Source organism: Mchenga conophoros, linkage group LG17 (assembly GCF_057382185.1).
Source record: "Mchenga conophoros isolate Kocher_MC1m ecotype Shallow Benthic linkage group LG17, M_conophoros_male_GT1.1, whole genome shotgun sequence".
Classification (NCBI taxonomy): domain Eukaryota; kingdom Metazoa; phylum Chordata; class Actinopteri; order Cichliformes; family Cichlidae; genus Mchenga; species Mchenga conophoros.
In genome coordinates this window covers 1-16,744 of record NC_140542.1, presented here as the reverse complement: position 1 = coordinate 16,744, position 16,744 = coordinate 1, and the positions used below count along the sequence as shown (strand labels likewise).

At 45.0% G+C, this 16,744-nt stretch overlaps 1 protein-coding gene across 1 annotated transcript; it reads left to right on the top strand.

Moving 5' to 3' along the window:
- Positions 1 to 4,034: 4,034 nt before the first annotated feature.
- On the top strand, positions 4,035 to 16,731 carry LOC146554767 (prestin-like). The gene is made up of 18 exons (XM_085251891.1): positions 4,035 to 4,248; positions 5,204 to 5,471; positions 6,487 to 6,626; positions 6,817 to 6,927; positions 10,316 to 10,497; positions 10,663 to 10,827; positions 10,907 to 11,142; positions 11,244 to 11,391; positions 11,857 to 11,970; positions 12,082 to 12,159; positions 12,249 to 12,344; positions 12,599 to 12,705; positions 12,816 to 12,885; positions 12,960 to 13,052; positions 14,250 to 14,354; positions 14,483 to 14,683; positions 14,806 to 14,860; positions 16,215 to 16,731. The coding sequence occupies exons 2-18, from the start codon at positions 5,299 to 5,301 to the stop codon at positions 16,361 to 16,363; spliced, it is 2,223 nt and encodes a 740-aa protein (XP_085108017.1). The 5' UTR covers positions 4,035 to 4,248; positions 5,204 to 5,298; the 3' UTR covers positions 16,364 to 16,731.
- The last annotated feature ends 13 nt before the right edge of the window (positions 16,732 to 16,744 follow it).

Sequence of the window (16,744 nt, the reverse complement as noted above, 5' to 3'; positions counted from 1 at the left end):
GGAGAACCATCCATGGAACCAGGTGGGTCAGCAGCCACGTCCCCTTTATGTTGTTTGTCCAGAAAAATAAAAAATAAGTAAACAAAAATAAATAACATTTTCTATGCACATTGTGTTTAATCTGTGTGATGATGCTGCGCTGAATTTTTAGACATTCCTGTGAACAACAGTATATAACCTTAACGTGAGGAAAATGAAGGGCTCGCTCAGAGTCAGCGATCTGAGAGCCAGACCAGCCAAAAGCACTCCTGCACCGTGAGTAGGTGGGTTAAACCATACTGACTTGTTTCAGGTGTCAACGTCTTGAATCTTTCTTTGGCACAATGAAGATGATTTGGTTCAAGTTTTACAGAGTTAATCTTGGGTTTCATTCTTTTGGGGTCTTTTTGGGTGTTTCTGGTCTCTTGTCAGTTAGGTTCCTCTGTGTCATCCCCGTGTCTCCTGTGAGAGTCTGTCGCGTCCTCTGTGTTTGTTTCAGGCTTTGCTTCTCCTTTCTCTGTCTTTGTCAAGGTCTCTCTGTCATGTCTGCTCGAATCAAGTCCACACATCTTAGTCATAGTTTCAGTGTTTGTACATCTGTTTTATTTTGACTGTCTCTTGAGTTTGGTGCGTTCAGTTTTGCTTCCCCCGTCTCGTTACGTCTAATTTGTTCCTGCCATGTTCCCATGTGTTTCCACTTCGCTCTTCACCCCACAGTGTCATCTTTGTCTTCCTCAGTCCTTGGTCAGAGCATGTATTTCCGTGCACCGAGTTTCTAGTGTCTTTCCAGTTTAGGTTTTTTTCATTGGTTCATTGGTTTGGTTTTCTTGTTTCGTCTATGTTTGGTAATCAGCCTTTGTTATCGTTACTCCCTGCCTCTGTTTGTCTGTATTTGGGTTCTCCCTCTTTCCGCAGTTGATTTCTCATATAAGAGTTGAACATGATCCAAGTTCACATTTTTTGGTTCTCAGCCGGGGTCTGCCTGTCTTTGTTTTGTTGTCAGAAACTTTACATTTAATTCAGTAATCTGATATCACGTTTTCATGTACAAGATGCAAACAAGTATGGTTTCAGTGTCATACTGGAACCACTGAAAGCCAAGAGGTAAATGGTCTGTATTTGTATAGCGCTTTACTAGTCCCTAAGGACCCCAAAGCACTTTACACATGCAGTCATCCACCCATTCACACACTGGTGATGGCAGCTACATTGTAGCCACAGCCACCCTGGGGCGCACTGACAGAGGCGAGGCTGCTGGACACTGGCGCCACCGGGCCCTCTGACCACCACCAGTAGGCAATGGATGAACTGTCTTGCCCAAGGACACAACGACCGAGACTGTCCAAGCCGGGGCTCGAACCGGCAACCTTCTGATTACAAGGCGAACTCCCAACTCTCAAAGTAGCTGAAGATAAAACAGAGAAAAACATGAAGGTGATTTTCCTGGATTACAAGGAGACCTCCCAACTCTTGAGCCACGATCGCCTCGTAGGTTTTTACTGTATGATGGGCAGGTGTGTGGTCCAGTGGCTCACTGGAGGTTATCTTTGTGTTAATGAGTCATTCAGCAGCTGCCATGTCTGTCGCCTGTGCTTGATTGAGAAGAATGATTCTCAAATCGTACACAGTGATCCTAAGTGGATCCTTTGTGAAGAAGATGGGTTTAAATTACATTGCCAGTCTCTCCAGAAAACCCATACTTGTAGTCCACATGTGGTTAGAAAAAACAAAACAAAAACCCCACACCGCACTGCAACTGACTGAAATGAAAGGCTTGGGTGGAGCTCTGACTGAGCTGTCTGTGAGGTGGAGATGGGAAGGCGGTGGGTTGCACGAATGAGAGTCTAAGTGGGAGAATGAGGAGACTGATTGGCTCAAAGAAGGCAGGCAAGAAGAAGATTGGACTAGAGCAGAGGTGTCCAACTCCAGGCCTCGAGGGCTGGTGTCCTGCAGGTTTTAGATCTCACCCTGGGTCAGCACACCTGAATCACATGACTAGTTCATTACCAGCCTCTGGAGAACTTCAGGACATGTTGAGGAGGTCATTTAGCCATTTAAATCGGCTCGATCCTGCAGGACAACGGCCCTTGAGGCCTGGAGTAATGGTTGAGAGTGAAAACGTGGGAAAGTGGTAGTGATGTGAAGAACAGATAAGCAGGCATGAGTCATTACAGACCTTCCTTATTGAACTTACACATAAACTTCATTAGATTTTTTGTGTCTGCTAAACATTTAAGAACTTGTATAGAAATTTGACACCTAATCATTGCAGGGAACGTTGACCTCTTTCAGGTTAAACAAATATCCTGCTACAAAGCATCAAACTGATATTTAAACTGTCACTACGAAACCTTTACCTCAAACAAAATGAGTGTAGGCTGATTACAACGCTTTCTTTTGTGGATGGGAATGAGGGCAACCATGAAATGCTGGAAATGATCTTGTCAGAACAGGTTTTCAGAAGTAGTTAAAGTTGATTGGCGATTTTCACGACAGGTGAGGGTTATGCATGATTATTTATCTGTTGTTTGTTTTCTTCCCATATGCACCCCTCCCACAAATGCACACAAAAGTACCCACATTCAGTTGTATACACACTTACATGCAGTGTGTACGTTTCTGTGTATACATGTACATGTCACGTAGGACTTCCAGTGTGCCTTGTCTTGCTCTGTCTTGTCTCTGATTTAATCTTGTTGTGTATCTGTCTCTGTTGTCTCGGGACTAGTAAACAAAAGTATAGCACAGAATACACTCACAGGCCACTTTATTAGGTACACCTGTTCAACTGCTCACTCATGTGTATGTGTCAATCACATGGTAGCAACTCGGTATGCTTAGGCATGCAGACATGATCAGTCTGCTAAATTTGAGAGGAATACAGCCAGACTCCTTTGAGCTGATAGGAAGGCAACAGTAATTCAAGTAAAAACTACAGTTACAACCAAAGTAGTGTCTCTGAACACACAATACATGGACCCTTGAAGCAGATGGGCTGCAGCAGCAGAAGACTGCACCTGGTGGCAACAAGCTGAGACTACAGTTTATATGGGCTCAGCAAAATAGCAAAAAATTAGAAAAATGTTGCAAAGTCTGGTGAGTGTCAACTTGTGCTGCAACATTCACAGTAGAGTTATAATTATGCACAAATGACATGAAAATATGATCAGGGTGCTGCTGCTGTGGTATCAGGGATATTTGCTTGTTGCACTTCAGGTCTCTGAGCTTCTATACATATATATGCAACAATATTAATATGCATTACTTTTATTGTTCATAATTATACATTTAAATATAAAAATACACTTTTAAACATGAGTTAGTTCCATAATCCATGAGGGGAAAGTGGAAGCCAAACCAGCCACTCTAGCCATTTCACGTTGACCAATACCTGTTAAACCTGAGCAAGCACACCCCTGTGCAGAGGTTGTGCAGCAGAGGACAAACAAACTTTGCTTAACCTACTTTTTTTGCATGACTGTTGGAGCTGGGATATTTGGTTATACTCAGACTGCTGTGTGACTTTCTGCTGTTGTTCATGAGATGTTTACCACCCAGAGTTCTTTCTCTCTGACTGCAGTCTTGTGATTTCACACAGACCATAAATAAACTTCAACTAAAGTCATTTTCCTCATTTACACGAGTGCTCACTCCAAAGCCGAATCCTGGCTTGCAGCACGTGTTGGTGACCAACACGGCACCGGGAGGAGGGGGCCAGGCCTGCCACACGTCAAACACTTTCTGCTTCATCATCCACCCCCTGTCCCCAAACACGAGAGCTCCCACTCTGACTCCAGTAGATGAGTGTCTACAGCGGTGTTGTGTGTCTGTAATAAATGTGCCTGCCATATTTGGTATTTGTCTTGAGAGAGAACAGGAAATGCCAGATTTGGAAAACCTTTTAGACAAAAACTGCTAAAATGTAAAGGTCCCCTTTCCTTTCTGTCTTCTAGCACTGATATTAAAGCATAGCAAGAACATAAAGTAGGCCTGCCCTTTGTTTTAGGACTACAAAGTGGGATGATAAAGACAACAACGCATGCGTGCAGAGCTACTCCCGTTCATGCGGACCGGAAGTTGCAAGAAAGTTTTACGCAGAGGGACTCATCCTGTCCGCACATTCTATCTGTGGTTTATCGTCAGCGTTTGGTGCTCTAGTTAAAGGACGTTGCCCTTGTTAAACTTCAACCGGAGAGGTCAGTTTATGTACTTGTGTTCTCCTTGAGCCGACAGCATCTTAGCAGCTGGAGGGAAACAAGGAGGATGGAGGTGAGCGAAGTGTCTTTGCTAGTATCTTTGAGTTAGCTTGTTTCCCTGTGAGGAGGTGAAAGCCTCTGTCACAGCCACGGGAGCTGCTGTAGTTGCGCTCGCCGTCGTACCTGTAGCACATATTGGCCCTTTAATTAAAATTCCGTGTCTCCGCTTTGAATTTATCAAAGCTGCTTTTTACAATGTGATGTGAGCGAGCTAGCAGAGGAGAGGAAATGGGAAGAAGCGCGAGGCGTTCAACTGTCGGCGCGAGAATGACTGAACAGGAGATTCTGCATGATAAATAAAACCTGTGACATAAGTCTGTTAATGCTCAGGACCTGTTCCACACACGGGGAAAAACAAGCAAGTGTTACTCATTTGCATATTATTATATATAAAATAATAAATATAGATTTAATAAATAATTAATGTAAATATCAAATACAGAACTGTCTTCTAACCTTTCTAACAGTCGCCTGCTATTCTCACAGTAGTTTCATTCACTATTTATCTGCATAGACAGAGATTTGATTTTTTTGTTTTTTTTGGATTGACTTTGAAGGCACCATGTCGAGCTGTAATCCAAGTACTTAACCAGACCAGCTACGTGGTTCCTCTTTTATAAACGTTACCCACATGCATGGCTTTGTTCCTCGATCGTGGTCCATGATGACGTGTGGTTGCAAGACTTCTGGGAGAGGGGTTTGCCTGTAGCTGTAAAACACTGCGCACCTACCCTGAGGAAACTCTATGCCGTATGATTTATTCAGCAAACCTTTCCCCCAGTACACCAGACTTAATGCAAGCCATTACATAAGCTGGTCAGAGACCAAATATTTACTCGAAAGTTGCAGCATTGCAAATCAAACTGAAATCTTTGTCGGCATAGCAAAGGGCTTTCTTATTATCGTCACCCATGCTTGTAGAAATCATAACTATCTTGTCATGTCTTGTCCTCGCTTGCTCTGAAAAGGTTTAAGGAATGAGGATATACCAGCCGAGAAGAAAAAGCGGGAGAGAATAAACTACACGGGACATAGATTCTCCGCCAGCCCTCCGGCCTCTACCATGGAGCAAGAAGAAGAAGAAGTGGTGGCTGCAGCAGCTCGAGAGGATGAAGACTCCCAGCTGATTTACAGGATCGAGCGTCCTGTCTACAATGAAACTCTGATCCAGGCACAGCTTCTTAAACGCAAAGAAGACACCACCACAAATTGTCAGAAGCTGGCAGAAAAGTTCCAGTAAGTCTTTCTCTGGACATTTCCTGTTAACATGTCGTTGAACAGATCAGCATCGACATAGATCCACACACAAGATCCCAGTGTGCTGTGTAAACTGAAGCCAGAAGCCAGTGGGAAATCTGTGGGAGTTGATGTGCAACCTTCGAATGTCCTTTATTTGAGTGGAAAAATAAGACGTTTAAACACATTACATTGCAAAAAAGCTCCAACACTGATCTTCAAATAGATTATGTTGCATTCTAACATTTAAAAACAAATGAAAAAGTTATTCAGAGCTAAACTGCACAAACCCGGGATCCTCTGTCCCTGCTTTCTATTTGGGAACTGATGCAGCTGGGCAAGCAAAAAGGGGGAGAAGTCGGGGGTTAAACAAGTCGCCCGAACAAGGCTGGGAAATGACATGTTGATGCCAGCTCACTGGCAATTTGGGACTGAGACAGGTGGGAGGGCTTACTGAGGGGAGCTGAGGAGGAGGAGGTCTTCATACAAAAGCAGAGATGTGCTTTGGAAGCGTACAGCGAGCAACCCGGGAGTTAGTGAAGAACGGGTCTGCACTCATAACCATCCACAGGACGCAGGGGGTGTGACAGAGCTCAGGGTGGGAACCGACACAGTGACACGTTAGAGTCATTTCTAGAGATGCTTTCTTGTCATCTTGCAGAGGGAACAACAAACGTGTCATAAAGTTGTAAAACATTGATGTTTCTTAAATAACTCTTGGCTGTAGTGCAGAGTGAGGGTGAATGTTGGGGCTTAAATCTGTAACAGCAGAACAAATATTGCTACATCACTGAAATGATATTTCTGTGGTGTAAGAATGAACAAATATCTGTTAACCAGTGTGAATCACGTGGTGCTGCTATTAAAGGTATAGGAGGGATATTGTGAAGCACGAGTCATACCAAAGTTCAGCTAACACGAGGGGGCTTCTTGAATCCTGCAGCATGAAAGTGACTCCAGAAAAACTTTGTCTGTGGAGGCTTTTAAAAATCTGCTTGGTGTTGAATATCCACAGGTGTTCTTCAGAGAAGGCCAAGGCAGCAGCTCTGAGCTTCATGCCTATTCTCTCATGGCTGCCGTCGTATCCAGTCAAGAAGTACCTCTTTTCAGACGTGGTCTCAGGTCTCAGCACGGGAGTCGTGCAGCTTCCACAAGGTCAGTGAACTGTGCAGCAGCGCCGTGTGAAGCACCGAGGCTGCGAGCAGGGCCGGCTGCGGCTCCAGAGGAGCAGTTTCTGCTTCATGCTGACTCTGTTTTGGCATCGCTGACACTTTGACACTGTGATGGAGTCACTGAACCTCCAGGATTGTTTATTTGGAAACGTGTTATCTTCCCTGCTCCACAGGACTAGCCTACGCTATGCTGGCTGCGGTGCCTCCTGTTTATGGTCTGTACTCCTCCTTCTACCCGGTCCTGCTGTACACCTTCTTTGGCACGTCCAGACACATATCAGTAGGTGAGAGAGCCGTCTCTGTCCTGACCTCATGGCCCTGTGTGACCGGCTCTGCCCACGTACAAGAAAACAGTTACAATATGCTCGTCATTGTTCCATAAGCTCCGCCCTCTTATGTACTCCCTGCCCCCAACACACACACAGCAGAAAATTTCATGTTCTGTACAGAGGAGAGAAATTAAAGGTGCCGTCGCCACAGTGATCCCCGACCTAAATATTTATCAAAATATTTATTTATTGTTTGAAATCGATCCAAACAGACACACCCTGACACGGTCTGACGTCTCCTTTCAGGTTAGTGTTAAATGTAAAGTTGGTGTTAAGGTTCTCGCCAAGAAAGAAGATTTTAAATAAGATGTATAAGAAGAAAATGATTGTATATGAAGGAAACTGCTGCTTCCTGGATGTGGCACTGATTGCTGGCTTCTTCATTTTCCAGCGTGATGTTCGTTTGGAATAAAGAAACCATGGAAGCAGCTCCTGTTTCACTGCAGCTGTGTGCTCGGCCACGGCTGCTTCCTCACGTCTAACAGTATTTCCAGTAATGCTTTGCTGCCTATTATGAGGATAGGAAACTATAGCTGATTTGTTTCCAGCCTGACTCTCCTGACATTGTCCAGAATTTGTCTCTCATTGGCTCCACCTCTGTTCCTCATGTCTGCTTTCAAAAGATGGTGACGTTCAGACGCACCGAGCTGTTTTCTTTTCTCGCTTGCTTTTTGAGAGAAAAGACAAATGTAGTTAAGATGATGTCATTTTTACATGGTTGAGCTTTTTATAGATTTCTTAATCCACATTAATGGTGTCACATCGAAGTCTTGCAGGCGACGAGTCACTTTCCACACAGCTGTGTCTGTAGTGACTGTGAGGTGCACTGGGTTACACAGTGATTCAGATTATGAGATGAAAGGTGTGGAGGAAATGTTTGGATGTGTGCTAACTGTGTGCTTAGCTTTCACGGGAGGATTGTGACATTTCAGCGACCTCACCCTGTGACAGCTTCCTTTCCTTGAAATGGGTCCAAGTCTCAAATGCCAGCTGTGACCTATGAGTCCCTCTGACTGTTGGACCCAATGAAGCACCTCGCAGACAGGAAGTGTTCCTGTAAAACTGTCACATGGTGAGGAAACAACACGTCACATTATGGCAGAATAAGACACAGATGAGCCTGATGACAGCGCACACTTGATGAACAGCACCAAAGTGCTGCAGTGATGTTTGGTTTAGTGCAACTGTGTGTGGGAGAGGGTTTCCTGAAAAAGGACAGGTGCGATAAAAATATTACGTTTCATTTTGTTAAAGCAAACTGTGCTTTTATTGAACCTTCGTGGTCCTCTGCGTATGTGCGATGGTTTGGATATTTCTCTGTGAAGAACAGAAAGAGCTGAAAGAGCTCCGTGGTCCCACAGACTAAACCCAGCATCCTTTCAGACACAGTGCTTCATGTCTCTCACACTTTGCATAGTGAGATTCAGTTTCTGCCTTCCAGACGAAGGCTTCTGCTCCCACAGGGCAGATGATCCCGTCACAGCTGTGTTACTTTGTAGGTTACAGTTTGTCCTTCTGTTTGCAGTAGTGGTTCTGTCTGTGTGCACGCGAGGGTGGATGACTCTATCTACAGGTGCAGGTTCTTAAAGCAAATAAGAAAACCCCGTTATCACATGATAGACGAGGTGTGTGTGTGTGTGTGTGTGTGTGTGTGTGTGTGTGTGTGTGTGTGTGTGTGTGTGTGTGTGTGTGTGTGTGTGTGTGTGTGTGTGTGTGTGGAGTGACGTCATGTTAAGACTCCATTCATATTTGACTGACATCCACCGAGGTCTTCAAGCTCCACTAGTGATTTTATTGGTTAAAAACTGACAGAACCTTCTAACTTAAACTGTCATTCATACATGTGTGTTGATATTATACAGACAGTGCTGTATACATGCTGCTTTCCTTCTCACTGAGTGTTTATGGGGACTGTAAATATGACGTTATTACCTGATCTTCAAACGTTCCTAAAATGTTTTTAAAATTCTGATTAACATTGAGGAAGTGATGCTGGGGCTCACATCTGCATCCAAATGTCACCTTTGACCTCTACCTTTAAAGTAAATACTGCCCACAGAGGCTTAACCTTGTGCTCTGGTTTCAATCCAAGCAGGTTTAAATGTTTTTAGTCTCTTAGGCTGCGTTCACTCTGCAGGTCTTGATGCTCAATTCAGATTTTTTTGATCAAATCCGATTTTTTTGTCTGCTCGTTCACACTACAAATAAAATGTGACAGCAAACGCGCAAAAGAAGACATCACACACAACGCGCTCTGTTTAGACCCAGAGCAACAGTATTGTTTTTTGCTTTAAGTTATTTTCTTATTTACATAATAATGTCGATAACCTAATAATGATCCTTGTTGCTGTTTTAGAGAGAAGTGGTGCTTCAAAGGATAGCTGCAGATTTCTGTCAGAATCTGCAGATTATACAGTACAAATTAAATGTTCACGTTTCTCCAACGTTGTCTTCCCAACAGTTTCACTGACATCTACACGGGATGGTCAGGAAGCGTTCACCATGTCTTCTCCGGCGCTGATAATTGGCGTCTGTCTCGTGTCAGTGACGTAAAAGACGGATTTAATGCGACATGACCATCAAACAGCAGTCGCTTTCTAAAACATCGGAGATGTATTGGATTCAGGACCACATATGAAAGTGATTGGATAGATGGTCGCATAGGGTCAGAAAAATCGGATTTGATGCGCTTTTGCCTGCAGTGTGAACGTAGCCTGAATGATAATCAGCATGTACCCACATCATTTTTGTGAATTCGAAAGTTTAGTAAATGTAAAAACAAAACAGCAAAAACTGCAACATTATAACCCCTCAGAATGTGTCTCCTGTGGAAGGTTTTTAAAATCTGAGCTTGACAGATGTTGTAAAACTTCACTTTCTAACATCTTCCACAACTGGGATTGTAAAACTCGCTGCCTCTAACTATGTAAAGACTGACATAAGCAGCAGGACTGAGATTTCATTAAACCCAGCCTCAGTTGTCTCACCAATCTGGCTGCTTTCTTTTCTCCAACGCTGTCACGCTTGTCTCGATTGTCAGTTTAAATCCGTCCAACAAATGGGTCCAATAAACTAGACCTGCTCAACCCTTTGAAGCTGAGGAGCTAATCTGCAAAGATTGTAAATCACCGCTGGCCAAAATCTGGCCTGACATCAGGTTGCTGTGGGAATGATGACAGAGAACGAGAGGCAGGACGGCCTTTACCGTCACAGGGTGGTGAGAGGAAAGGCCGGTGCGAGCACAAGTCTGCAGTTTCTGTGCTGCGTTTGAGCGCTCGTTGTACTCGACATCAGCTTTGACCCCAGCCTATCATAGCGCTGCGTTTGTGTCGATGACCTGCAGGTACCTTTGCTGTCATAAGTCTGATGATTGGGGGCGTCGCTGTGAGGGAGGCACCAGACAGCATGTTTATGAATATCAATGCTACTGGATCCAACGCATCTGATGCCATCAACGTGGAGCTTCGTGATAAGAGCAGGGTCCAGGTGGCCGTGATGGTCACAACCCTGGCGGGACTCATCCAGGTCAGCCTCCCACCTGCAGAGCAGCCGTGGCTAATCTGTTTATCCAAAGCAGCAGCAGCATGTCTGAATCACTGTTGATGTATCAACTCGATTTTAACTGTTTCTGTATTAAACATTGTTTTTCAAAAACAGAATGACCCCCCTCTTCTTCTGCATTCCTTTCAGATTGTTTTAGGTCTTCTCAGGTTTGGCTTTGTAGCAATCTACCTCACCGAGCCCCTGGTGCGAGGCTTCACCACAGCAGCATCCATGCACGTCGTCATCTCCCAGCTGAAGTACTTGCTGGGGGTGGAAACGCAGCGTTATTCTGGGTTTCTCTCTGCTATTTATGTGAGTTTTGAGAGGCCCTGTCTTTCTCCTTCCCAGAATGGTCAATGAATCGCTAACACTCACCTTTCTGTCACTGCAGAGTGTCAAAGCAGTGCTCAGCAGAATCACCAGCACCAATATTGCCACTTTCCTTCTGGGGCTCGGGTGTATCATCTTCCTTTACGTGATCAAAGTTCTCAACGAGCGCTTCAAGAAGAAGCTGCCCATTCCCATTCCTGGAGAGATCATTGTGGTCATCGTGTCCACGGGCATCTCCTATGGTTTGTCGTTATCAAAGGAGTACAAGGTCCATGTGGTTGGGAACATACCAACAGGGTAGGCCGCACACTCTATTTGTTTAAGTGTCTTTTGGTTTAAGCTCGTGTTCTCTACACGTATGTGACAGAGGTCTACAGATGTTGTCTTATTGGTTACAGGCTTCGCCCTCCTGCTGCCCCAAACATCTCGCTGCTGCCCAATTTGGTCACAGATTCTTTTGCTATAGCGATTGTAGGATTCTCCATGGACGTCTCGCTGGCCAAGATCTTTGCCCTGAAACATGGCTACAGTGTGGATGGCAACCAGGTGAGTGTGTCCACAGGGTGAGCTGCCGATGAGCCTCTGGCCTGTGTGTGACTAAATGTTTGGTTAGGACACTTTGGGTCTTCTGGATGACGGGACGTCCTCTAGCTGTTTGCTGCAAATCTTGTAAAGTTATATTTTTATCCTGCGCGCTGATATTGGAAATGCTGCTCACAAAAAGGTTCATTGTTCCAGTTTGTTGGAACGTGTTCATTTCATTGAACACTGAGTTGTTTGGAGCGTTGTGTAGTTGCCTGACTGTACTATTCGTTGAAGACTGAGCAAAGCGTGTCCTCCAGTGACACATAGCTGACAAATAAATGCAGGTCACGCATTTAGCAAAGCACGACTGTGGAAAATATACGGGTCGCATTTTCCTGAAATTGTCCAAAGCTGACGTGTGAAAATGTTGTTGCAGAAGGACTTTCCTCTCTTTTTCACGGTTTTCCTCCACGTGTCCACTTTCAGGAGCTCATTGCACTCGGTCTGTGTAACTTCATCAGCTCCTTCTTCCAAACGTTTGCCGTCACCTGCTCCATGTCGAGGAGTCTGGTCCAGGAGAGCACAGGAGGCAAAACACAGGTGACACACACGAGCTGCAGGAGTGATTACACTATCTAAATTGGTGCTGTAAAGCTGTTGTTAGAGTGAGAGGTGTGTTGATGGAGTTATTGCTTTTTATGTGTGCTTTAGATTGCAGGGCTCCTGGCGTCGCTGCTGGTGCTGGTGGTGGTGGTGGCCGTCGGCTTTGTCTTCGAGCCGCTCCCTCAGGTGAGTTCCTGTTTGATGTTTGGGCGTGACCTGTGAGCCTGCACACACCTAAATGTCGTCTTTGGCTCTCGTTTGCTTGTGTTTCTCAGACTGCGCTGGCTGCCATCATCATGGTCAACCTCATAGGGATGTTCAAGCAGTTCAGAGACATTCCCAGTCTGTGGAGGACCAGCAAGATTGAACTGGTCAGTCTTTAAAACCAAGCTTAGCTGACTTAAAGTGCACCGTTGTTCTGAGAGGTGTGTATGTGAACCCGAGTGAATACACAGTGGAGAAGCTGAGGTTGCAGACAGAAGTGTGACTATAATGTGCAGGAGTGGAAACGATCAGATAAATGCACGTCGTCTGAAGACATTTGCTTATGTAAAAACTGCTTTGGTCTTGCAAAACGCTTCCTCTTCATGCTAGTTTCATGTTACTTTCTTTTTTGTCCTCTCAGGCCATCTGGGTGATCGCCTTTATCGCTTCTGTGCTGCTGGGACTGGACTACGGCCTCCTGGTGGCCGTCACATTCGCCATATTGACAGTCATATACAGGACACAGAGGTAATGATTCGAATATGTGTTTTTCCTTGAACTGAAGCTTAAAGGCAGCTGTGAGAGTTTTCAAAGAGCAGGTTTGATTTGTGCTCTGAGCTGTTTTCTTTCTCTTCCAGCCCTAAAACTTCCATCCTGGGTCACGTCGCTAACACGGGGCTCTACTGTGACGTCGACGAGTATGAAGAGGTAAATGTGTGAGGAGAGAAACCTGCTCCGTGTGAAACATCCACACTGACCAAGCCTGCTGTTTGTGTTCTCAGGCGGCTGAATATGAGGGGATTAAGATCTTCCACTCCAACTCTTCAGTCTACTTTGCTAACAGTGACCTGTATGTGAACAGCCTCAAGGAGAAGGTAGCAGTGTGTTTGAGTGTGTGGAAGCAAACAGAAACCCTTTTGTGGGGGAAATGTGTGAAGCACTTATTATCACCTGACTCGGTCTGAGAGGAGCAGCGTGAGCGTGTAATCATCTGGTGGTAGATGCGAGCAGAGCTCTACTTTGAGATGAGCAGGAATCCGTTTGCTTGTGTTTTCACTGTCTTGGCTACAAATGAAGGTTTGCAGTTGTAGCCTGTTCACGTTACAGCTGAAGCTTCAACAGTTCAGTGAAAACGTTTCTCTGTTGCTACTGTGGTGGCATGTTGAGTCCTTAAAGGGGAAAAGAGTCCCGTTGTAAGACCATGGACTGAGCTCAGTGTTTACGAGTCACAGCCATGCCTGATCGCCTCAATAACACAAAGAGACGCTACAAGAGCTCAAAAAGCAACACGGTGCCACGACCAGCTGCAAAGGGTAACAGGGTCATTACGTTACTGCTTCAGAGCTTGGACAGTTGATGAAACTATGAATTCTGGGTAATTACGTTTTCACCTAGGTGCAGGTTTGGATAGCTTGTGTTGGTTAAACAATGAAATCACACGTTGAAAACTGCATTTTGCTTTTACTCAGGTTATCTTTGTGCAAGATTAACGCTTGTTTTGTGACAAATCAGGTGAAGCACAGATGTTACTGAAAGCAGTTGATCATGTGCTTCATGCTTATTGTGTTAAAGTAAAGACGTCGATATGTGTTTGTTTTGTAAACATTGTTTCAGTTCTCATTTTTGTTTTTCATATTCAATTCAGCTTTATTTACACAGCGCCAAATCACAACAACAGTCGCCTCAAGGTGCTTTATATTGTACAGTAGACCCTACAGTAATACAGAGAAAAACCCAACAATCATATGACCCCCTATGAGCAGCACTTTGGCGACAGTGGGAAGGAAAAACTCCCTTTTAACAGGAAGAAACCTCCAGCAGAACCAGGCTCAGGGAGGGGCGGGGCCATCTGCTGTGATTGGTTGGGGTGAGAGAAGGAAGACAGGATGAAGACATGCTGTGGAAGAGAGACAGAGATTAATAACAAGTGTATTATGTAATGTAATATGAATAATTATCAGAGAAAATGCCAAAATAAGAGGTGAGGTAATGGTAGAGGTAAACGAGTGAGGGAGAATGACGTGCTGAGTTGGATGTTAACAGCTCTGTTGTGATTATGTTGATCTTTACAGACGGGGCTAAACCCTGAACACTTACAAGCTGCTCGGAAAGCCCAAAAAAAAAGAAAGGAGAAGACGAACAGCAATCGGTCGTCTCCGCTGAAAATCTGTGCCAAGGTGGGTCGCTGTTTGTCTTTTGTCTATCCAAACTTTGAGCTTTGTCAACAGGTTAAATACACACTCATGTGACGGTCGTGTGTGTGTGTGTATATATAATATGTTTTGTGGTGCTGCTTTGTTTCTAGTACAAGGATGAGGCAGTGACTCATGACGTTTTGTCCCAGAGCCACGTGGCGGAGGATCAGAAGAACGGCCAGTTTGGCGACAGACATGGCGACTCAGAGGAGGCGGTCTTCCTTGAGCCTTTCAGCACAGTCCACTCCATCATCCTGGACTGGACGTCTGCAACTTTCATCGACTCAGTGGGAGCTAAAGCCATCAGACAGGTTCTGGCCCTTTCTCCAGCGCTGCACTGCACAGGAGCACCAGCTGCATATTTTCACTGAACTCCAGTCACTGTTTCATGGTGTAGAGCTCAAATACTAAAAACTATTATCTCTTTGTGCAGGTCATTAAAGAGTATGCCGCCGTAGATGTCCGGGTGGTCATAGCTGGCTGCAACAGTAAGTGACTATTAAGACTTTTCATTAGATCTGAAAATATCTGTGCACATGCTCTGTTTTATACGCACTACGTACAAAACGCAATTAAAACCCATCCATCCATCTATCCTCTTATCTTTACAAATTGCTGTGGGGACTATTTGTGGACCATGAACTGTTCATGAAACCAGTTAGAGGACTGGTGCTTTGTTACACATCGTCCTGCAGGAGTTGGTACACTGTGGTCAGAAAGGCATGGACGTGGAAATATCCCTCACACTGTAGCACCACTGATTCAATGCAGGAGGAATCCATGCTGTTATGATGTTTGTACCAAAGTCTGCTACAGAAAGCCTGTGCATACTGCAACCTCAGGTTTCTGTTTGTCGCTGGGCGATGTGGCGCCCTGTGGTCTGATGCTGCTGTAGCCCATCTGCTTTCCAACACGAGGTGCATTCAGAGAAGCTCTTTGGTGGTAACACATGGTTATTTGAGTCACTCTTACCTTCCTGTCACGCTCGACACATCTTCTCCCAGAGAACTGCTGCTCGCCTGTTACGTTCTCTTGTTCAGACCGTCCTCTGTAAACCTCAGAGATGATTGTGTTGGAAAGTCCCGGGAACTTCTAAAGCACACCTGATATCTAGTCATGCCATGTTCATTCTGATGCTCGCCTTGAACTCCAGCTGATGTCTGCATTGAGCTTCTGCCATGTGATTGGCTGATTTCGATGTTTGCATGAATGAGAACATAAGGTCTGTAAGTGGAGACCTATAATAAAGACAAGTTCCACACACTGGGGTCATAATGTAAAGGATGGAAACAGGCAACAAGCGCTATGACAGAACTCTGTTGAAAGTTTTGGTTTGAATGATTAAGCCTGTGGGTCCTGACAGACCTGTGCAAACACAGCCTGTGGTTCACAGACTGAAGCCATTCCTGCAGTAACAAACAGGATGCTCCTGTTCTGCACATTTGGGATTGAAAATGAGAAGATATCATTTGGAACCAAATGGTAAACATGTCACACGATATATTTACAGTTCACTTTCAGTATATTGGCTCACGAGCGCGCAGGATGTTTTCAGAGTGGCAGCTAGCCAGAAGAAGGCAGGGATGAAGCTGCAGCGGCTCGTTTCACACTGTAACAAAGCTGCTGTCCAAGAAGTGAACACAGCAGGTTGCTTTAGTTGCTTTGTGTGCCCTGTAAATGGAACAAAGGTATCACTGCAGGAATGTCAGTGTCTGCACAGAACGTTTATTAGCCCCACTGCAGTGAGTCTTTCCTTCACTAAAGTCTGTTTGTGTTCAAATGGTTTGAAAGTGGTTGTTGTCATTGATGTAAATACTGAGCCTGCTGCATGCTTCTCTGCAGGAAACCTGCTGGCTGAACTGGACACCTTGAAGTTCTTCACTAAGGACCTGACCACAGACTTCCTGTTCCCCACCGTCCACGACGCCGTGCTCCACTGTCAGCACTCAAACTCTCACCCGTCTGTGGCTGCGGTCAGCGACACGACCTGAGAGGATGGGACGTGGTGGCGCTCTCACAACCTCACTGTGAACTTGTTTTCAGCTGAAATATCAGGAGTGTTTTTCAGTCTTGTTAAAGTTCCAAAGCAGCAAGAACATCGTTTTAATCAGAACCTTCAGGATGTGGCGTCCAGCCTGATTTCTCTGCAGTGTTGACGCTGCACTTTAGTCATGTTGTAGTTCTCACTGTTTGCTGAAGTACTTTTTAAAGCTGCAGCTTTGTCTACATGATGTTAGCAGGTACTGTTGGAGGCCTTGTTGTAAACATGTAATACTGACCACCTCATTATCACGCTGGTACCAAATTGTTACCTATAATCTGTCAATATGATTTTTGTTATTCTGATCTGGAATGACCTTTCCAGTCTGTTT

Coding starts and splice junctions, on each gene's coding strand:
- LOC146554767 (XM_085251891.1), top strand. CDS start 5,299: ATGGAGCAAGAAGAAGAAGAAGTGGTGGCTGCAGCAGCTCGAGAGGAT. Junction 6,928..10,315: donor GTCCAGACACATATCAGTAG/GTGAGAGAGCCG, acceptor GATGACCTGCAG/GTACCTTTGCTGTCATAAGT. Junction 12,706..12,815: donor GTCATATACAGGACACAGAG/GTAATGATTCGA, acceptor TTTCTCTTCCAG/CCCTAAAACTTCCATCCTGG.